Genomic DNA, 24,080 nt, shown 5'->3' with positions numbered 1-24,080 from the left:
GAGGGTTGCTTCTTTAGAGCCAGCTAGGGGGTTTAGCGATGATGACTGGTTATGGTGATCGCTGCTCTGAAAAGCCTCAAGGCCGAATTAGATGGCCGCTGAGGTTGCGGCTGTGGAGTGGAATTATGCCACCTACAGGTCACTGGGTGATCACTGCTTTCAGGATAAAGACCTCCAAGATGCAAGCATGTATATAGTGTATGTGCATTTAACAGCCAGGAGGACTTTTTCTTGAAGGCTGTGGGGCAATCAGCCTCATGCACTGGGAACTAAAAATAAAACCGAGGCTAGAGACAGAAACCTCTCATCAACTCTAATAAGACCCCACCAGGGACACAGAGAGAAAGAGACGCAGAGAGAGGGAGAGACAGAAAGGGAGAGGGAGGGCAAGAGAGAGAGGCCGGAGGAGGGAGAGAAAGAGAAATGGGAGAATAGAAGACACAGTAGAGCAAGGCCAAAGAAGGACAAAACTGAAAACAGCTAAGGTGGAGAAAGAAGGACAAAATGTGTGAAAGAAAAAGAGGGCGGGTGGGCAGTGACACTGCAGGAGAATAAGGGGAGTGAAAGAGTTAGTCCTATAAAAAGAGGCTGTGGCTGCATCTGCTCTACCTATAGCCAGCAGATCTTAATCTATGGCAGAGTAATAAAGCCTGTACTAAATCTCTCCACTGCACCTCCATATAATTATATTCATAGGGCCTGTGTAAAGAGAGCCTCTGATTTAGCATCTGGCGCTTGGGAAGGCGTATGTGTGTCCGGGCATGTATGTGAAAGAAGGAAAAAAAATAAGCTGCCAATACACATGTGAGAGCAAGGACATGATTCTTAGGAAAAATGTAACAACATCTTGCGATGGTGTCACAGCTGAAAGAAATTCAGAAAATCATTGACAAGATTCACCTGCACCGTGTTGCCTTTGACAGCAAATGTGAAAGCAATTTGATATCTAGAAAAAAGCCTCAAGGTCATATTCAGTTCTCCAGTTCCAAAGAGCCACATTTGTCAAGGTCATGCGCATCTCGTGGACCGCAGTGCGAGCGTGCGTGAAAAGGCTTTGTGTAAGACAGATTAAGTGTAGTGTGTGCAGACACATGTGATTATTTGAAGGCATTTATGAGAAGAAACATCAATTTGAGAGAGTCATTGTGCCAGGCCTGTAGCTGTGGAGGTTCATGTAAAAAGGAAATGGAAGGAATGTGAAATGGTTTTGTGTGAAAGAATGTGTGTGCTCCTCACCGTGCTTCTGCGGCAAGCAGCTCATCGTAGTGGGAGGAGCGCTGGTCGTCATCCTGTCTGTATCTGATGACCGTGGCCAGGCCTTTACTGACCAGAGCCTCCGCTATGTTACTGAAGGAAGAGATTAAAATAAAGAGAGATTAATAAAAACAACACGCAAACTTCTCCTTCACACACAATGCTAAGTGAGCTAACTCAAAAAATAAATAAATAAACAAGAGCATGACAAATCCCAAAGGTGGCTCTGCTGAGGAACAAAGGTCACTTAAATGTTGACATTGCACACTTGACTAACCACTTCCGGGCTTTGTTAGTGATGTACAGAAGAGAGGATGAAGGGCAGAAAGAGGGGAGTATTGTTATACTTAATGCAGCACTTAGTTGATAGCCCTTGGTCATTGGTGTTCCAGTTGAAGTGTGGGAGAAAGAAATGAAGGGACAGGAAGGATAACTCGGGGAAAAAATTTTAGCTTGTGTCATTAAGTACATTTGGCTGTCCTCATATTTCCCAATACTTGGATAAAAACTGAAATATGAAAGGAAAGAGGCACAAGTTTACTTTATTTGTTCAGTTCTTTTCTAGATTCAGACACATTTGGTGTCAGATATCATGGGAGGACATTCAGTTTGCTCCAAGCTTCTTCACTTCATCAGCCCCCACACAGTTTTAAGTATAGACCAAGTCACTGTTATGTTACACCAACAACAACACTCACTCCAGGTTGACAATTGGCGGTTGACTTGCAGTCCGGAGACATGGGAAATTGTTTATTTTCTTTTGTCGTTTTCAGCCATTATTGTAGCATTTACAGATATGTTACAGTTAAAGTCATACCTTTGACCAATTTTGCATTGTATGCTGCACTTATTTGAGGTACTGTGTTGCTTTGCTAGCATCTTAAATCAACGAAATCTACCTGACAGTGACATCTACTGCCAACAGGACTAACAGCTACTGCTACCTCAAGCTGAAATTTTCTTTGGTCTGTGGCCCGAAAAGGTAAATTAGATTTTCAGCCTCATGGTAGTGAAAGGGTTGTTATAATGAGATATGAAAGCATCAAACAGATGAAAGAGAGGTATCTACCTTTGAATAACATCATGTAGAAAAGAAAATGAAACTGTATCTGAGCTAAGTGATTCAGTGGTATTCAGCCTGGAAATTATTTTTACAACATCTTGCCAATGGTCCTTTAGCAAATGTTTCTATCTTTATTAACTTTTATTTTACAAGAAATATTCCCATCATGATGATCGAAATGCCTTTTACCTTAGAGTCATGGCCAAGACAGCAGCATATGAAGTTTTATATCAAAGTGCAAACGAACTTAAACAACATTAATTCTTGCTTCCACCAAAGACTCTCATACAAAATCTCAAGCTGAGTCCATTTCCTCTCTCACGACAAGCAGCGAAAATGGGAACAACACAATTAAACAAGGTCAGACAAGGTCAGAAACATCCACCCCACTGGCCACCTCACCCCTCGACCTCGGCATCCACGGGGGGCCATGCCAACTGTTATCTGTGGAGCGGAACGGCTGGTGTAGTGGACTATCGCTGGGTTGTGATTGGCATGTCATGAGGTTGGGTTCTGACCTCTGTACACGCACATGTGCTGTCAGAACACAAGACTGTTGGTTTGATCGCAAAGAGGGATCCATGTGTTCAAGAATGCATGCGACTGCTTTGTGCCACAGAGAGTTATATAGACAGAAAAAACCCGGAGATAAGTCCAGCTTCCAACTGTTGTTTTGTTTTGTTTGGTAAGAACGGACTTTATTTCAGATCCTGCGGCAAGTAAAGCCCCTCTATCCGTTTTTTATTAAATATCCACTTCTGAGTCGTTTAATAACATTTATATCTGTGGTGCTGAATAAAATACACATTTCAAACAGATAAACCGGATTTCTTCAAAGCAGTGTTTGTAGATAGAAAATAATTGCTTGTGCGGAGACGACCCTCCTCGTGGAAATTAAAACACAAAAGAGGCACTTTCAGGTTACTTTGTGATTCATGATGAGATTACAAGTTCTAAGCATTAACAAATGATGTCTGTGTCAGCTCGCGTCTGATGAATCTAACGTTTAAAGTTGTGCGCAGGGAGACCACCCCATGTGATAAAATGAAATGTTATTGCGAGCATCTCTTACGCTGACAAATTACATACTGTATGATCTGCCAGTAAGGGCTGCTTATTTGTAACAAACTCCTACGGGAGGCTTAGTAGTGTGTGGTACAAATACAGAAATGAATGCCTCATTCATGTGGAAGCTCATCAAGGCAAATAAAACAGTCTGAAGCGAAAGTATACCATTCAGTTTGGTGTAATGCGGCTCATTACTTACATGCCGCCGATTGTGACTGTAGCACAGGTGCGTTCTGAGAAGGCGGGCGTGCTTTCTCCTGGACCGGTGGCTGCTCTGATGTAGTCAACCGTCACATTGACCTAAAAAGGGGCAAAGTAAGCAGGGGGAGAGGTCAAAAAAACACAGCAAGAGCACTGGGATGAACTGAAGGCAACAGCAGTTATGGTAATAATTAGTGTAGTGGGTGTCTGGACTCGTCTGTGTGTGTTTGTGTGTGTGTTTGTCCCAGTTGTCAAGGTCACCCCCAGTCGGTGTGAATCACATCAGGCAGCACTGTAGCTCTCCCTAGAGGAGCAGTATTAACACACTGTGGGTGTTTGGGACAGTACACACACACACACACACACAAGCACACACAGAGCGGGGGGGGTGACAGTGATAGAACCCAAATGACCCTACACTGTGTGTTCTCAAAACAGCCCCCTAAGGACAGACTCCAATCCACCCACCCTGAAGATACAATTTTGTCACTCAGCTGTGTGAGTGTGTGTGCGCTTGCATGTGTGTTGGCGCATGTCTACAGGCATGTGATGGGGAAAGCCTGCTTTGTGGGCCAGACGCAGGCAGGCAGACAGCGCCGGCAGCAGGGATGCAGCCGTACCGGTGTACATGATCGGCAGTTTAAGAACTACGTGTCAAAGTGTCAGACAAGTGTGATGGCAGGAAGGTGGGGGGGTGAAGGGAGTGGGGATCGGGCTCTACATCACAGTGTCATAGCATAGACACAAGTCAAACAGAGACAATGCAGACAGGCCTATTACAGGGACATGAAAGAGATGCCAACCAGGACATGGAACAAACGCAGGCTTGTCATTAGATGGACGGGATGAGGACATGGTGACGTGAGGATGAGAGGGGCATTTGTCAAGGCAGAATTGATGTGTTGTAGTGTATTGTTTAAGCAGCAACTGTCATCTGCATTTCAAATGAGGGGATGAAAAATAAAAAAGGATACCGGGGGGATGGATCATGATTTCTGGAGGCCACAGTTGGCTCCAATGTTAATACAGAAGACAATGTATCTAGAACTGCCACAGCGCTGCGCGTGAGGATTATTGAGAAGAAATAGAGGTGGGGAAAGAAACATTTCAACCTAAATTAAATCATAGGAGTAGTTGGTCAGCAGTAATGTCTGCACAACCAAGACACAAACTGTATCTGTCCTTTATGAGACAATATTTCCATTCCGCCTGTCAGATCAATTCAAAAATAAACATCCCGCTGCACCATAAAGTACATTAATAGTACCCGGGTCTCGACTAACAATCATATTATCAGCAGTAGAATTGGTTTGGGATCCTCTCAGCCGTAGAACATTATGCAAAATCCGCTTTTAAAACACCCCCAAATTCATCAAGTTTTGTAGCAGTGCAACCCCGTGGAACCCATTCTTATTGTTTTGAAGGAAATTATTTTATCCTCACTCCCACATGGAAGCTTTTCATTTCCCTCGTAGCCCAGACATGACAGAGTTTCATGTCTATTCAGAGTGATTGAATAGTGAAGCCATTCAAATGAGGCAAACAAACACAAAACCTTTTGCCTTGGTTACATTTTTTTAAGGTCTGTTTAATGGCCAGGCACAGCCAGGCCTTTGTATTCTGAAGAATGGGGGAGACACAAAGCAATGAAAAACAGGAAGAATTCAAGTTCAATTTTGAGGACACAAAATGAGATGAAATAAGTAAATGAGAAATCTAATGCAAACAATGAGTAGACTTAAGGAGGAGATTGAATCACGTTAGCAAAATACAATGCTGTGTTCTATAAGCTGTGAAAGCACAACACCAGTAGTCCCCCTATTAAGCGAGATGATGACGGATTATAAACTTTGACCAAGCGATGTTAGATTAGAGGAGTTCCAGGACCATCGTCCACGGGCCATCTAACTGATCCACTGATAAGACGAAGCTATCTATAAGAATCCCTACACCAGAGGAGTGTGAGGCAGAGGGGGAAGGGGCGGAGGATGGGTTTCTGTGATTGAATGCTGAAATGTGATATGGTAAGAATGCTGTACCATGCCACATTGTGATTAACAGTAATCACAGCCCTGCACGGGCAGTTTTCCATACAGGAACACAGTGAGAAAAAAGAAAAAAAATGTTTTCTCTGGTATAGTGTAGGAGGCCATCACTTGTACCTCCATATCTAACCCAGCTTCAACAGCGGGGGGATTAAATATCCTAAAAAGTCACGTAATATAGTCATGTTCAGGTTAATACTTTTACAATTGGGGCATACTATATCATGTCTTACATAGGCCCACTTCGTAAAAACAGTCTTCTATGATTGGTCAGCTATCACAGGCCTGAGCTACCTCTACCCGCAGGGTTCCGCATCAGATCTGTCAGTGTTGTTGCTACTCTTGTCTGGCTGGGGGGCATTGTTTAGTGTGGCAACTGGATAGCTGCGATATCACGATCTTGTGGAACTGCTAAGGGCTCGTTTGAGGGCACAGTTTCTGAATGTATCTATTGTGATACTAGAAGAGATGGTTAAGCTGCTGTTGGGTTTTTAATGGGGTGTAATGACAGTCGTCGGTCAATAAATTAAAAGAGCTGTGCTGAAAGGGAAAAAACCTCAGGCTGGGACAGCACAACATTGAGAGGAAAAGAGGGAGGAGAAGAAGGGAAAGGAGGGAGCCCCATCTGGATTTTCAACCACGGGACCTGGTGACGCTTAGGTCTACAAGCTTTGCATCAACTTGAACAGACACACACCTCAAGCTTCCCCCAAAAGTCAGGTTTCACTCTCACAAATACACACCACATCAAACATCGCGCTGCGCACACACGCCATTCTCAGTGCATGCACGCACTCGCATGCACACAAATAAGAGGGGAAAACTCTGGCGCTAACAGTACTACACAAGCAGCTGCATAACAGGAGCCACTTTGAGCATGCAGGATTATCCGAATGTGCTCAACCCTGATAAGTGGCTTAATGCAACATTTCCACTGGACTTTTTTTTCTGCTGAGGCTGAGACCCAGGCACACAAGAAGCACTACTTATAAAGTTAGCCAAATCGAGCTTTTTGGGATTATGTCACCATGCAAGCACTGCCATTTCAATGGGGGTGAGGATATATGCGAGGGAGAGAGAGAGACAGACAGACAGACGTGGAGTGACAGAAAGGCGAACAGGGAAAATGCCTCAGTGCACATTTGGCTAACCTCAGAGGGGCAGTTCAGTGGAAGCGTTTTTGAATGGGACTTAAAATGAGTTGCTCAGTGATAGCAAGACATGACCAGCCTGGTCAACACAAAACTACCACTTTAATTTACTCCAGTGATAATTAACTGAGTTATGTCTCATGCAGCTCTTGGCTAGAGGAAAAAGGCACAACATGATTCAAGAGAGTTCTGTCAACTTGAAATTGATCAAGTATGTGCAGTTGTTTGAGGTGATGCTGTGAAAATTTGATCACCACCTTTAGCTGTGAAGTCCTCTTTGAAAGATCAGACCAGGTATTGCACCAATCCCTTTCTGCCACCGAGAGCTATCAAACATATACTGTGCTTTGCCAAATATAAAAAGAAGGAAAATGTCAGTCTTTTGAATATGGATATTAGATATGCTTATAAAAGATCAAAAGCACCATGCTCTCCTTATAGAGATGAGGAATAGCTGGATTTAATGGGGGGAAAAAAGCATTTAATGTAGCTTTATTCTCCTAAAGCAGAGCAGAGGCAATAGGGCTTTGAGCTTTTGCTCAGCACACTGAAACTAGTGGTTGATGCTAAGTCACGTCCTGGAAGGTTTAGTCAGGGGAAAATCTGCTTGTTTCCCAATTCAAGCAATGTATTGCACTCTTTGCCTGTCTGTGCTTTGATACACAATGTTGTCAAGAAAAGGACCTGTAGGACAATCTGATGAATCGTAATTTTGTGACTGGATGGGACGATTAGCTTAGGTCAAATCCAGATGGAGCTAGATGATGCAGATATACACCTGTGATAATAGATCTGCAGTCACAACTTAGTAGGTGATTCATGTCACCCCCCCCCCCTTTTTTTTTCAGGGAAGACACAAACCACAGTATTTTCTTCTAAATCCACTGGGTCAAGGCCCAATTACCCCATTGTTGAGGTAAAACCTTTGTCTCAACTTGTGTCGGAGAGGAAGAAGTAAAGTAAAGATAAAAGTGGAGCTCTCTGGACCAGAATTTTCAAGAAAAGCAGTGGTCTCAGAGTCTTCAACTAATGCTTACTGCTCCAAATCCGTCTCTATAGAGCTTAGTGTTCGGAGACAGGATGACAGTAAGTGGGTCGACTAAACTCCTCTTCTTGTTGAGAGTGCAACATGCATCTGTACACTTGTGCACCTACCTGCATCCAACTTGACAACTCAAGTAGGCCGAGGTAGTATGGATTAACAATAAAACCTTGAGGGTTAAGTATTGTGCTCGCAAATAAACATTCACCCACAGAGAGCTGCAGTTCTTTCATCCAAACTAATTCTTTCTTGTTGCCAAGGCAGCAGAAGGATGATGCTTGTACCTTTGAAAAAAATAGCTTTTTTAGGGCCTCTAATTATTATGAAAAAAAGAAGAAGAAAAAAAGTATATGATACATGGCGACACAGGGTTTAATTTAAATCTTTACCCTTGTGTCCTAGCAACAATAAAGGAAAGAGAGGGAAGCAGCATTCCACATATCTTCCATTATTGATTTTGCAGACTGAGGAAGGAAGAGATGGTGCTGATGGCAAATGGGCAAGAGGTCTCCACTTAAACCTAACTCACTTGTAAGAACCTATAAGCACACACTTGGGAGACCAACTTCAATACCAATCAAATGTTGAGGAATATAGCGGCCAAAATTTATATGTGGATGAAGCACATGTTACTGTGCATGCAGAATATATTCACACAGACATGCACATACACACATCATGACTTTGTGCATACACATTGCCATTGTAGACCTGTACATACTCTTTACATATATCTAAAGGGTGGCATAGACTTTTGAAACACCCTTGAATCTAAGAAAGCAATACAATAAGGATGTTGTTTGTGTGTACAGAGGACAATAACACATAAAACATGTTAAGGTACAGCGCAGAGAGGCTGCACATGAATCCATAATTACTTCATCATAATGTTATCGTCCCCTTCCTCCGGGTTGCATATCGTTAACACTAGCATGAGTTAACAGCTAATGCTCATAGACGGGTGTGCATTTGCATGTGTGTATATGCATGTTTCTGACTCTAAATGGCCATATTCATGCATTATGACCTCATCTAGACGCACAAACACAAGACGTTGTGTTTTATTGCGAATATGCAACTCTAAAAACAAGCCTGTAACGGCACTTAACACTCGTGGCTTGGCATGAGTGTGGGTGTTAGAGACATTCTATCATGGAATATCATTCAGACCAACGGCATATTTTGTACAGTATCTTTTAAACCTTGAAAAGGAAATGGTTGCCACTGCAGAATTATGAGTGATGGTGCGTTATAACCATGACAAAAGGGGAGCAGCAGAGAAAAAGGCTGGGCTAAGCTCTCATTCTAGCACTACATGTACAGTAAAAGCTGTTTAAGTTAGTTAATGCTGCAGCTTCTTAAGATCAAGAAATGTCTTGCTGATTTTTTCCCCCCAACTGCTGGAAAAGCTAAGGCGGTTAGCCCTGGCAAACATCTCGCCTGTGCCTGTACCAGGTTCTGGTCCAGAAGCTCAATTGTTACCAACAGTATGCTTTTTACCTAGTATGCAAAATTAGCTACATTTACAGGAAGTAACATTAACTACTTTACTTAGCTGCATGTCCTTACTACCAGTGTGTCCAGTGGTGAGAACGTAGTTTTCTCAGTGACAGAATCACACTCCAAAAGCTGTTCTTCTGTCATGTCATTTATAAATAACAAGTGCTTATTCTCTTTACTCCTTGATAACCTTTGAAACTGGCCTTACTCCGATTCATTAACCGCTCTAATTTTAAGATACTCCACTGCGTATGAGTAAGGGGCCACCACACATGTTCAGCACCGCTGCTGAAAGAAGTTCAGGGGGAAACTGTGGTCACCGTATTCCAATCACACAATCACACGCACACATTTGTAATCCCCAAACACAAACACCACAAATAAACAGAAGAATCATTATTCTCGCTTCACTCGTCAAAAGCCATCTTACAGCTGAATTTTCTGTCATTAAAAAAACATTAATGAGGATGATTAAAATGACTGTGATGAGATGCTGGGACAGGGACATGAATCTCACTCCTGTGCTGAATGCCAAAAGGAAGTCTCTTGGCTTTTGGCTTTGAGTGGGTGCATGTTTTTGTGTTTATCAGGCTGAGCTGAAAACGTTTTATTTTCTTTTAAACCCTGTACACTTATGAAAGTGAGTGACATAGGAGTCTATCTATTGTGGTGTGCTTTAGACCCCAGAAATCTGTGCATTCGTTCAGCACATTCAGAAACAGAGCAGAAACACTGGCTTAAATCCTAAAAAGCACATTGAGAATTGATTTATGGAGGTCCAAGCACCAAAATCTAATTCTCAAAAGTCAGCAGCAAAACAGCGTTGAATTTATGAGATAACGTCTGACTGGGGAAGTCATTTTGTCAGAATGATTGTGCATAAATGCACCATATGACACAGCTTTCCATCAATCTGCAGTTTCAACTGGAATTCATGTGGATTGTTGCAAGATTCCAATCTTTTTCCAGCGCGGTTTCATTATAATGTGGGCCCCTCTGAGCCTGACAAGTGTTAAATGTTCGCTTTTTAGAAAAAATATAAACCATCATTCAACTCATTCAGTGGACAACAGCCCTGGGCATGCCTGAGAGCAACAGCCGCCTTTTCACCCTGTGCCATTACTGGCACTGTAGGCAGAAAAACTACCCCTGTACAGTCAACAACAACAATTTAGGCATCATTTTACTGATTTTTTGAAGGTGTAACCTAATGTGTACACTGAAAGCTTTATTTTGATATAAATAAGCTTGCTTTATTTAAAACTTGACCGAGCTGGTTACAATTCAGCAGTTGCCTCTAAAACCTGAACTTCTGGTAAAACTGAAGGTAATTTCAGTCAGCTGAAGTGTGCTTTTCCTCTCAAAGTCACACAATAACCTCAATTCATAGTTCCACTCAAATCTAACACAAAAAAAGCCAGATGTTCAAGCGGTGCTGTGCGTTTCGAGTGTCTTCTACAGTAGCTCAGTGCTGGGTTCTGCTGGGTCAGATGTGTGCAAATCATAGCAGCCCCCAAGGTGTACAGACCCAGTAGATCAATAGACACAAGAGGGGGGAAATCAACACTGCTTGTTTAAAGGGTGCGTCCGGGCCGATACCGAGCCCCAGGGCATCTACTGAGAGTACTTGGTATTCAAACAGAGATGGAGAGGAATAGATATCTAGCTTAGGGCTTTAGAAATGTGTGTTTGTGTACCGGTGAGCAGGAGAAGGCTGTTAGCACATAGTAGTAGTACAGCCACTGGGGGAAATCTGTTTAGAGCTATTGTTTAATTCATTAAAATTAGAGGCAATCAAGTTGATTCACACACTAGCACATTCACACAGAGCTGAAGAATGTCTCACAGTCTGCCACTGGTTCTTACCTTTTTACCGATGAGCTTCTTCCTCAGGAACTCACGGGCCTCGAACATGTAGGGGATATCATAGAGCGGACGGAAACGTTTGTCTTTGTCCTTGTTCTTCTCCTGAATAGAGATGGAGGGAGGATGGAGGAGAGGATTTGGGAGGAGGGTTGGGAAGAGGAAGAAGGGGGAAGACGAGATGAAAAGAGAAAGTTATTCACAATGCACTTTCAAAGCTGCACTGCTGAACATATCCGCCCCAGATGCAGACCTCTGAGAAACATGCACACACACAAAAACACCACCCGCTCCCCACACACACACACACACCTCACGCAGACAGACACACAGATTCGCACAGTCGGCTTGTTTGTTCCTTCTTTCCCCCTCTACTTTCGTCCTGCGACAGGAAGGATCTGGACTCTGAACTCCAAGTGAAACATTTTTCGTGTTAGCGACGGCGTGTCACACGCACGCACGCACTTTCCTCAGACACAAACATCTCTGTTGCAGTCAATACTGACACATTGCGCCCATATATCAAAGCACACAGTTACCAAGGACACAGACGCAAACAGCCAAGGCAAAGACACTTTGTGTTAAACACATGCACAAAAGGCGAGCCGACACCGCGTGCGTACACAGATGTAGCCGCACGTACACACACAGCTGCACACAAAAACTTCCCTCAATATGCTCACCCACTCTCTGACAGGAGCAGGCCACAAATAGAACCTATTTGCATTTTCAAAGGAGGCTGAGGTTTTGTGTTGCTCCCAGTGTGAACAGACAAACACACACACATAAACACACACACAGACAGTGACAGGTGCCGTTTTTGTAGGGGCGGGATTAAAAAAAAAAAGAAATTATACAGCAAATGACAATGACGCAGTGGGAAAATAAACGACAGGCGCTAACAGGAGGAATAAGGCTATGAATGACAATACCAGTGTGCTCGCCACCCCTGCCCCTCCCACGCTCTTCTATGAACGCCATCATTATCTGTCATACAAACAGAAGTAACACTCTTCAAAATGTACACACGGGATTGGATTAATTCCTCATTTCCTCCTCTCTTCATTGGTTTCCATTCATTTTTAATGCCTCCCCAGTTGTTAGGAGCCGCCAGGTGTGGCACACAGCTGGGCAGATGGATGCGACAGAAACACGCGGGGGAGGGGGCAAAGGGTGCGTGAGCGTGCGTCTTGATGTTTGCGCACGTCTGTGTGTGTTTGTAGCTCCATTAAGAAGGTCTTTAAGACAAATCCTCACAGGAAAACTACACTTGTGTCAAACAGACAAATCCCCCTGAGCGACAATAACTTCTCCTTCCAAAGCGGCGTTGATATTTTTAGTAAGTTCCAATGTGATTGCACCCGAGGCCTGTTGGATTGGCCCTGGTAAAGGAGGTCTGGAAACTGCCAAATCTACCAGCCAACAGAGTTCCTCTAACCTTGGCAGGAATGTAATAACCTTCGAGTTTAATAGCTTTCCGTCTTTCTTTTCTTACTCCCCCGTTCTCATCTCTTTCCACTCTCGCTGGCGGAGTCAGCGCAGCATGGAACCTCGGAGGTGAGTTAATCTCACACATGGCCAGTGGAAATCCCCCACCGCTCGAGCCAAGAGCCGATGTCCTCCATTTTGTGTCAGTCGGGGCTTATTGTCCGGGTCTTTCATCCCTACCAAGTCAGTTGTGGTGGGATGATGGGGCCTTTTAGAAGCACCGCCAGCCAGCAATCCTCCATTTTGTACCTGAGCTGTGGACTTATCCGTCCACTGCTGGGAACGAGGATAACTTACACCAAACCGACAATGCTTGCAGCATACTTTCTTAATCTTGTACATTGGGACATTTCCCCGATACTGAACAATGGTGTGCCCATCCTGAGGGGCTTTTACACACAGCCTATTAATGTTAGCACTCTATTTTGGAGACCATTAGGATTCTGACAGACACAGGTTAAACCAACAGGACAAATTCCAACATGGAACCAAAAAAAAAAAAAAAAAAAAATCATTTTTAACTAATAAGTTGGAAAGGGAGCCATGTCACTGAGGGCGAAGAGTGTAAATGTCAGCACTCTATGCCAATTAGGCACAAGCAGTGGAGAAGCAGACAACAAGGACAAAAGGTACCACTCCTCCATCTTTTAGAAGGTCTACGGGGGAATGCAGCGAGACGAGTGAAACACGGCAAGGTGAAAGAGTCAGAAAACAAGTAATTGAGACAGTGAGAGGAAATATACCACTACAACACACACTGCCTATGTTTTAGTGGGAATCAAGGAATCCATGATGCCAGTTGACTGCGCAATATTTCACACTGGGTCTGGTCTTCTTTAAAATAACAAATGAGTGCCATATCATTTGCAGTGCTACTAAATGGGACATTGAGGGCTAATTCAGACAAAAGAATTCTTGCAGCGAGGCTTTTTCCATCCCCAACAAGTTTGCAGAGTATTTCTCCTCCCCTACTGGTACCGTCTCCTGGCAGCACGATGTCATTTGGGGCACCATTCAACACAGAAACTCTGAGTAATTTGGTGGACATCTGAATGCTTGTTTGTACATCTTTTTTTGGCCTATGACAGTACCTGTGTTACTGTCAGGGTTCTTGTTATGTTGGGAAGCTTTGGCAGAGTATCAAATACACAGAGTTCCTGAAACTTATGTGTCAACATATCAGTGGTGTTTACACCCTAACTTGAAATGATTATTTCACACAAATGTCAGTACAACTGGCACTGCTGTCATCGGACCATTTTTTCCTCTCCGCCATGTCTCCTTGTTGCATGCATTTGATGTCATTGTTTTGCAATGAGCAACAGTCAGAAAAACATGCCAGAATCGATTAAATTAACTGATGAGCTCAAAAGCATACAATTCCAATTTGTAACCGGTTCTCAATTTCCACCAGCGTGGACATCGTGTTGCGTTTCTCCAAAAGTTAATGACTTTTAAGTCTTTTAAGCTTTTTGAAGCCTAAGCATTTCAGTTAAATGTAATTTGGGACTTAGAAAAATAAATGTGCCCCACTGCCAATCAAAATACACACAAGACTGTCCAACTTTGATGAATATTTGAAATCACAGACCAACTAAATTATATTGCCTAATGCCTATGAAGCCACATTCAAATTCAGTCCAGAAACACAGATAAACTGGTAACTTGTGCGTCATTAATTTACAGAGACAAGACAACCTCTGTGCAGCAGCATCCTTAAACCATTATTGTGCAGTTGCATGAAGGTTACAGAAATAGAGGAGAGAGTCACTGTTATGTCTCAACCGTGACCCAATAACAACAGTTTGCTCTCACCTCGGGGGGAGTTCTGTTCTATTTGGGGTAAATTCCCTTCGTTCCAAATTACCGACTAAACCTCAGGAATCATCTTTGACTATTGCAGAGGCATGACGCTAGCTGGATTGTACAGTGTCACAGGGCTGCAGGGGCTGCGCTGCAAATGTGTGGATGCTACTGCTGGGAGCATTTGCAGCTTCTGGAACTTCAAGGGTGAAATCATGAGTCAGAAGCACGTCATGCTTTCTGTGTGTAGCTGTGGTATCGGGTGGGAGTGTACAGTATTAGGCCCCAAGTTTTGCAATTAACTGATTGAGACGAGTGTGTCATTCTGTTTAACCTATATTTGGAGAGAAATACACTGCTCTGTGCATCCCAGACAAAGCGGACATCATTTTTTTGATTAAGCAATGCACTGGTAGCCTGAGACAGTCAACATTTACTATTGCACGCTAAATAACATTACTCATTTGTGCATGTGTAAACATTCAGTGGCTGCAGAGGGTTGGGGTGAAGTGAGTGAGACGATGAGAGACAGAAAGGAAGCGAAGAACAGCGAGGGAAGGCATACACTTCCTGCAGCAAGAACATGCAGGATATAACCGATTATGGTTTACAACACAAAATCTAATATATCAGATCTAATAATCCGACGTTCAGCATTATTGCTCATGCACCGGAATACAAATAAGTCACTGCTAAACTGACTGAAACTGATCCAGCAATAGACTCGAGAGAGAACTTGGATGAAATTACCTGTGGCACCGTAACGACGAGCAGCCACTCAATTTCGTGATTAGCTGCTACCAGACTGGCGCAGGTAAATGTACCGAGACAGCTGTGACAGGTTGCAGGCCATGTCACGCTTGTGCACTCTCTAATAAGGATCATGGCATGCAGAAAAATGTGAGCTAAAGCACGTGAGCCATTTTGAACATTTAGACCAGACGGTCAGACTGGCCCTGCAGACAGACACTGTGAGGCAGTGCAGTGCAGTTCAGTGCAGCTAGAACACAAAGTCCCCATTTAGAAATGTCCTATATCAAAATGTATTCTCAAAAAAGATATTTCAGGTGGTGTGTACTGTTACCGCTACTTCTAATGCCACCCTACGTGTAACTTCCTCTCACTGCCCTAACACAAACGAAAGTAAGCCAAGTCCTTGCTTTTTCCAACCGTGTCAGCCAAACAGTGCACCGGGGCCAAAAATATTCATCCTGTAGTGTGGACAGATACTGGCTACAAATCTGCCTCGCCCAGCCAATGGCGCACAAGTGAATCATGGGGGTGGGCGACCCTCCTCCCTAGTCATCGTCCTCCCAAACTTGGGGTCAAAGCGTGTCTCGCCTGGGCTAGGGGCAAGCTCAGGGCATGCACATGGCCAGACATAAGACTTGAAGGGTGGGGAGCAAAGTGTGGAGGGAGGGAGGGAGGGAGAGAGAGAGAGGAGACGAAAAACGAAAGGGGGGGGGACTGAAGCTGCAAATGGGGAGAAGGGAGCAGATGGGTCCGTCTGCTTAAAGACTGACTTCCTAAAACTGCATCCCTGCACATTTTTACAAGTTTTAACAGTACATAAACTTCTAGCATTATGTTCCAACTAAGACATCTGCATAATGAAAGAGGCCTGGTTCTGTTGTAAGAAGCCTCTGAAAATCAACACAAATACCTTATACAAAACTCCATTCATACAATCCCTGAGCTTCCTTCCAATTTGTCTTTCACATTGCTGCTTTCTTACTTGCTTGTGAGCTGTCATCTTCTTATCCGTCTGTTTGTCTTTTGGTCCCACATGTTATTGTTTTTTTACTTAAGACGGTGTCAGTTTTCTGTTTGACAGCATTTGGATGATGTCAGTTAATTTATTGCATTTGCAGCATCCTGCCCCACATTGCAGTCTATTATCATAATCTGACTAGGTTTAACAGCATTACAACACATTTTCTATCTCCATATTCTACCACCTTTTCAGACCTTGATGTTTCGACTGCAATTGTAGATGTGAGATAGAATTCATTATAATGTGCAGACAATAGCAGGGAAGCTGTAGTACTGTATGGCAATTGTTCAAAATAACTGTGACACAATGGCAGCTCTGGAACAACAACAAAAATACGCAGTCATTTATTTTGTGACATGCCTTCCAGACTTATCTACACATTCTGACACACTTCACACAGTCGGGAAGATGTAGATCTGCCCACATACTTTGCCAGACTTTTCAGACCTGCGCTGAAACTGCCGTATTTACAGGAATGCTAATCAACGTGCAGCGTTCCAGTGTAAAAATAAACCTGATAACGTGAAAGTAAAAATAAGATGGAGACAGACGAAAAGAAGGAGAGACGGAGAGACAGATGGTTTATGGTAGGCAGAGGCAGACAGGACACAGAGAGAGATGTATTGTGAGGCTAAATCATCTACAAAGTCAACACAAGCGCACACACTCACACACACACAGGGGTGGACTGGAGAGAGGTTAGACGAGTAGGCAGGGCTGTATGGAGTAGCGTGGGGATGAGCCATTGTGTTGCCTTATATAAGGACAGCGAGTTGACCTCTCGATGTGCTCCATCAGCACCATCCTTAACCCTACTTAAACCACATAAACACACAGATACATTACGATGCATGAGGAGACACACGCACACACAAACACTTGAGACTCGACGCATGAACATCGTCAAAGCAGATGCGCACAAACACATCCAAACACGTCGAGTGCGAGCAAGCTAGTGAGTGGGTGTAACAGTGAGTCACTGTGTAGCAAAGACATCGCTCCCCACTCGTGTTTTACGCTGGGCTAGTCCTGATACACACGAGAGACAGTAGAAAAGAAGAGGGGGGAGAAAAGAGGGAGGGGAGGAGAGAGAAGAAAAAGCTGACTCCAACTCCCAAGCTCAGAATAACTCACATCTGAAGATGTGCCACAGCAGTAACACTGGGGAGGAGTGGAAACTCTGTCCCATGTTTTGCTGCAGCCAACCACCATTGGCCCGCCAATCTGTCAGTCCGAGCACAATTAGTGCAGTCACAAGAGGGTAGGGCTGTGTGTGGTGTTGGGAGACTAAAAGGAACCAGAGGAGGGGGGCTTGGCAGGAACAGTCACAGTTCATCAATGCACTGGTACACACACATACACACACACACCCAGACGCTCCCGCACGCAAACGTAAATGGCCTTGCTTGCAGAATTTGGACAAACAGCGCACAGACACGTCCAGACAGACATAGATAATAATGACGACTGGCACAAGAAATCCCTACAGACCTCTAGAGAGAATACAACACACACACCAAGAAGTTTGTTTTCTCTGGAGATTTCCTGGGGGGGGGGGGGGGGGTTCATTGATGGGCTAAAGCGTTAACATGCACACACCTGGAGTGTCTCTACACAACATATTCAGCACGTGTCTCTACAATACATGTTTGTGCATGCGTTGACGCCAATTTCCAAGATGTTTCCTGACATAGGCTAATGCAGCTTAACCAACCATGTCTCTGTATGTCTGTGTGTGTGTGTGTGTGTGTGTGTGTGTCTATGTGTGTGGAAGCCGTGCTGTAAACCGTGACCATGTCTTTGTGTCCGTCTGCTGCACTGTAAGCAAAGAGCCAACTCACTCGTGACAGTGTTAGCCAACATGATGTCAGATTGTGTAGAGCTTCTGGCTGAGAGATACCTGCTGTGACCTCTCACTCGCTTAACCTGAAAGTAGGAATCACCCCCGCTGCTTACAAGCTCACAACAATCAGCCTCTTTCGGTCTGTGCATGCTTTTGCCGCACGTATGCTCCCTACATGTGTAGCACTTGTTTATTTTTATTACAAACACAGCAGGCAACACACAAATACTTGGAGGCGCTCAACGATACATTTGATCGCCCTCTCAAAGTAGTCCACGCACCAGTAATGAAAGACTGCAACTCCCAGAATGGCTTTCAGTAAAATAAAGTAAACTAATATATCTATATCTGTAAAGGAGTGCAGACAGGGCATGAAATTAAGTTCCTCTGCTCGCCTAACAGCTCTCTTGGCTTATTCAGTTATCAGACACAAGCCAAGCTGGCAAATGAGACTGGACATACACGTCTAAAATCCCAGGACGAATGTAAAACAATATTTTGCTAAGACATTCAGAGAAATTTCACTGCTTCTCTGTCAGTTGCCTTTATTCTACCACACAGTCCGAGGGCTCATCAGAACTCTGTATTGCTGCCATAGCGACAACACTCAAAGCTGAGCCAACGGCATTACAGACAGGCGGGCAGGCAAGGCTCTTTAGCTCACAGACAGAAATAACTAGCTAACAAACAAAACCAGAAGCAGCACCATGAACAACCCTTATCCGAACACAGAATGCACAGCAACAGTTTTTTTTTTTTCGTTTTTTTTTATGTAACACCAAAATAAGACTGTCCTCCCACAGCAGTCACAAAGTGCTACAGGAAAAACTGGCTATGACATGACTCTGATCTTCTCACGGGTTATAATTCAAATGATAAAAGCAGCTACATGTTCTCTGTTGCTGTCATTTCACTCCCATTCAGGGTTCCTACACCTTCTAAAACATCGTATTTTAAGCCTGAGTCTCTCAAATTCAAGGGACCGGCCCAGCATAGTCTGAGGCACATATCTGGGTTAATTACCATTACTATGCTGTCAATTTTTATCATGAGTGCGAGCAGGCTTTACAGAAGCAAGAAGACAACGATTGAAAAGAAGGGGAGGCTTGAATGTGTGAACATTTTTCAATTTTGCTGCAGGAGACAGTAGGACTTGGCCTGTAACTAAAGCTGAGAACTTTCTATTTTTGCAAAAAATAGAAAAAAAATTCAAGCAGTTTCAAGGATCCATGTCCTGTGTCCTCATGTCTAAGTAAACAACTGGGAACTCTGCTCTCACATTATTTTTTCCCTCCTGAACTTGCTCATACTGTAAATTAGGCAACCACTTTAACAGCTTTTAACAAAACACCTTTACATGTCTGTACATTTTACCACAATTTTTCTACGACAGTACTGTGACAGGCCATGTAATATTTTCTCAAGGCTACTACAAATTCAAGTAGTGCAACTGAGCTGGTAACCAGACACACTGATTTTGATCAAATATTCAAGATGTTTACATGAAAAATCAGACACAAAACCACACAGGAGCAATAAAATATGCATGAAGTGCAGGAAATAGCAACAGAGCACCTTGCCAATATAACACTAATACAATACACACACAAACACTCACATCTGGGCTCACTGTCCCAGGCTCCCTGTAACATACGACAGTGTAATGAAGCACAAAACCCATACTGTTGAAGCATCTGGTGCAGGCAAAGACAGAGCGACGGACAGAAAACAGACGGGCACTGAATGACAGGATGCGCTGAACAAATAAGGAGAAGAGAGACCAATACAAGGGTGGAAAATTAAGAGGAGGAAATGAGGCAGAAAAAGTAAATCAGGAGAAGTAACGTGGGTGAAAGAACCTCTAAAGGCAGGAAGGGATAAGGCCGGAAAGGAGTCGGGAGCTTAAGCTCTGTAGTGCAATGAACAAGAGAAAGGGCACGGAGACAAAATGGAGAGATGTTTTTGCCCACAAGCTTGTTACAAACACAGAGAGCTAAGGAGGATAAACACACAGGAAGGGCACCGGTGCAGGTCAACAATCTGACCACAGCGTGCACACCCGGAGGGAAAGGACGGCAGGAGAAAGTGACTGCAGAGGAAAGGGGAGAGGGGAGAGCAGAAGAAAGGAGGGAGGCAGAGAGAGGGATACCAAAGCAGTCTCTTAATGACGCAAGGCACTAACGACACTGGGGGTGAAAGGGAGAGGGGAGACATGGACCAAGGGAGGAGGCTGGAGAAGAAGAAAACCTAGACAACAATAAAAAGGAAAAGATAGGAAAGAGCAAACCATAAAGCAGCGAGAAGGAGTCAATAAAAGCAATCAAAACGGAAAAAAGTTAAAGGGCTGTTGCGGACATTCTGCAGTCTGACTTTTACAAGGCTTTTCAACAACACCCTCTCTGTCTCACACCTCTTTGAACAGGGAGATGCGAAGCATGGCTTGCTCATAAATGGGTATTACAGTAAACAGTGTGCTGACTGGAGGAATAGTTGTCAAACAGCCTCAGACATGTTCAACAAAAGGGAGAGAAGGGCTTCATTGAAAATATTGAACTGTGAGAGGAAGAGAAAAATCCCTACTGTTGCGACAATAAAGGTTTCTAATCAAAAGGGAGTGACATTTTCAGACATACTGAGTCTGTTATTTGCAAAATGGTAGGATTTGGGACAACTCAGACGCAGACAGTGTTTGAAATGTATAAATTGATCACACGGTCGTCTCAAAAATAAAGATTCAAACAATTTATACTCGGTAACACATATTAACCATTAAATAGTTGCTCATCAGTAGCATACTGGCTCTTTATTAGTCATTAGAAAGCTCTTATTAAGCCTAACTGCTCAACTAACAGGCAATTAATCAAGATTTCCCTCAGTAACCTACCAATTACTGCTTATTCATGGTGAGTAAGGAGGTTTTTGGCCATGAACTGCAATTATTGCTCTGTAACGTCATTTTTAAACAAGTCTTGCCACTCAGGTATCTTGGCAATGCCCCCGGGCAGTTCCTTTGGGCTAACTAGACCAGGCCCTTATCTGAACGGGAGGAGAGCTATAACTCCACTTATAATGGTTACCAGTATAGAAAAGCTGCATGTATAGAATCCCTTATCAACTTTAGTAAAACTTCTTTCAAAAAATGTAGCTACTTTGCCTTTTCTACAGGCTATACACATGAACAAGGTTTAATAAACAATAACAAGTGTCAGTAGTGTTAAAATAACATCCATTATAGGTCTTTCTAACTCAGAATGCATTCCACATTCTAAAGTGAGGTCTCACTCTTACTAATTCACTGGTAGTTGGACATTATTAACCCACACAGGTTCTACTGGTGAATTAATAAGCATGGTGTTCAAACGAAAGCTTTTAGAGAAATGTGTTTCAAATGTGCCGTGATGAAAGGGGGCTTCATTTGAACCGATAAATTCCTTCAGAGTCAGTGGGGGTGAGGAGGTAGCAAGACAAGGATGGCGACATCCAGCACAGCACAACCATTCCCCGCCCCCCCAGACAGCGCCTATTGCGTAGATAAATATGATGCATGTTTCCCTTGTTGTGACTGGGTACAAACATGTATATGTGTAGGTTTATGTTTTCACAGTCTCGAAGTGATTCTGAGGGAAAAAAATGGGGGAGTGTGGAGGGAAAAGACAAAAAAAAAAAAAAAAAAAAAAAAATCGATCTGCCTCACTCTGCAGTGCTGCAACCACTGGGTGTGTGCAAGTGTCTCGCTGTGTTTGCGTGTGCCCACAACAGCAGGGGCGCCACCAAGTGGTCAAATTTATTCCCACGGTCGTTTTGGAGTGAGACAGGACTAATGTGTAATGGAAGAGAAGAGGGCACAGCAGAGGGAGGAGAGATGGCTGAATATTCAGAAATGTGTGGAGGGAGATGTAAACAGCTTGTGTTTGACTTCAAATGAAAATAAACCAACTCTGTCAAGACATCCGAGGCAGCAGTGACACGACTCATCTCCGCGGAGCTTCTAATTAATTGGCCGGCCGTGCAGGACCACAAGCTCTCCCACATATAAACAGCATTCAGTCACTTATTCACACACGAGTAGCCGCTCGCTGTCTGCAGAGCTGTGCACACACATACAAGCAAACAGACACAGATACACAGGTTTTGTTTGTACCTCTCCTTCGATTCTGGGGGGCCTGATGCTGGACAGGTGGATGGTCTTGTATTCTCCAGAGTTCAGCTTAACCACCATTGCGTCAGCGTTGACCACCTGCATGACCTAGAGGGACAGAGAAAGAGAGGAGAGGAAATCAGTAAATTGAACGCAGCGGGTGAACATAAAGAACCCAAAATCTATTTTAAATTCATTTAAGGGTGCTAAATTAAATAATCTTACAAGGGAGAAAAAAAAACACACCCCTGCAGGATGCTGGAGTAAAACGACTGGCACTGCATTTTGGTGAGTGAGCAGATAGAGCGAAAGAAAGATGGGAAGTGAAGGAGCAGGTAAAGGATAAATGGAGAGGAAGAGATCTATTCAAAGGCGGAAGGAGAGTGACAGTGCAGATCGTGTGCTGTCACAAGCGGAAGGCACCGAGAGCGAAGTAAGAAAGAGTGATCCTTGAGTGACTGAGTAAGTAAGCGAGCTAAGTCGTCCCCAGCAGGCCGGCAAAGGTTTGGAGGACAGAGCGAGGACGTTGTGCTATCTGGGGGATTGGCACCGGGAGGGGAAGAGGGAGGGTGGGGGAGGAAGAAGCAGACAGAGTGCAGGAGGGAAAGCTTTAAAACAAAAACATCCTGTTAAAGATAGACTGGTGGAGGTATTACACAGCCCGCTGTCCAACAACTGGCTGGCAGCACTTTGTTCTGGAGACATTTACAAGTGTAACTACAGACACAGACTAATCCCTGTTTGGCATTTAAATTATATTTTTGTGCCGCAAAAGGCAGCAACCACATTTACAGCAGGTACTGTGTGAATGTTCAAGGCTGGAAAGTACACAAAAGGAATTAAGACTATCATCTAAATAAATCACGAATAATACGAATAGTCGAGTATCAGTATTTCTTTTTGGTCCAATAGCTGATAAAATAACTTCACTGGCAGCAGACAAGTTTTCTGCTTCAGTGTATCATTATGAAGTCAATAATTAATACAAAATGTAACAGATGTAATACAATGTAACCAGCAGTGTTTACAGTGTTCCCTCTAAACCTCATTATCTCTAAGCCATTTTGTCGGCCAACAGTTACATGTAAAACGAAGCTTAACTGTCGACCCATTTCTATTATAGACTGAATCAGGGCTGCCCAAAGTAGAGCCAACGGCCAACAGTTGGCATGCAGTAAGTTTTGATGTGGCCCTCCAGATGTTTCTAGGTTGAGTCGGAGCCTGCCAAATCATGAGTAACTTAACTTGTCGAATAAATTTAACAGTAGAAAGTAGAAGTAGTAGAGTAGAAAGTACTTCTGGTTTCAAAATGTAGTTTAATACAGGAAAGGTATGGGTAAGTACAAGTACCTCGTATTCAACCAAAGTATAGTACTTACACATACATAACAGTTTATCTAAAGTTTAAAACTTAATTTTTGCTTTTACTGCAAATTTAAATCAGTTCCAACAATCAGTTACCCGCCTCCTTGATTACCATTAATTGGTATGAGCCCTGATAAACGACAACATATCGGTGCATCCATAGTGTGGAATAAATATTTCTAACTCATCAACCCCATTTTTATAAGTGCCTTTCAATGTGCCTGCACCCTCCGAAGCAAGAAGACAGATTGGGGGTATAATGTGACTGAGATGGAGGAGGCATCCAAACCCAGAGCCTTTAAGTAGGCCGCTTGCAGAGACAGAGAAATCAATCGCCCTACACATGTTGCCACCCACATGTGCATTAAATGGCCTCATCATCACTCAAACTGCGGTTCGTATGTAGGCTGTGCTTGAGCTCAAGTCCTAAAAAGTGAGGGATGCGAGGGAGCCATGTTTTAAGCACAATTTGGACTGTGTGG

General features: G+C 43.6%; 1 protein-coding gene across 1 annotated transcript in view; it reads right to left on the bottom strand.

Moving 5' to 3' along the window:
• Positions 1 to 24,080, bottom strand: part of snd1 (staphylococcal nuclease and tudor domain containing 1) — a 175,358-nt gene that overhangs the window by 129,895 nt on the left and 21,383 nt on the right. The window contains exons 10-13 of the mRNA XM_037120992.1: positions 22,237 to 22,341; positions 11,191 to 11,292; positions 3,585 to 3,685; positions 1,237 to 1,347 (exon numbers count right to left, since the gene is read on the bottom strand). Coding sequence (XP_036976887.1) covers positions 1,237 to 1,347; positions 3,585 to 3,685; positions 11,191 to 11,292; positions 22,237 to 22,341 — 419 coding nt within the window. The remainder of the gene's footprint in view (positions 1 to 1,236; positions 1,348 to 3,584; positions 3,686 to 11,190; positions 11,293 to 22,236; positions 22,342 to 24,080) is intronic.

This window comes from Acanthopagrus latus, chromosome 14, assembly GCF_904848185.1.
Source record: "Acanthopagrus latus isolate v.2019 chromosome 14, fAcaLat1.1, whole genome shotgun sequence".
Lineage (NCBI taxonomy): Eukaryota > Metazoa > Chordata > Actinopteri > Spariformes > Sparidae > Acanthopagrus > Acanthopagrus latus.
The sequence above is the reverse complement of the archived record's forward strand: the minus strand, read 5'-3'. Positions and strand labels throughout refer to the sequence as shown.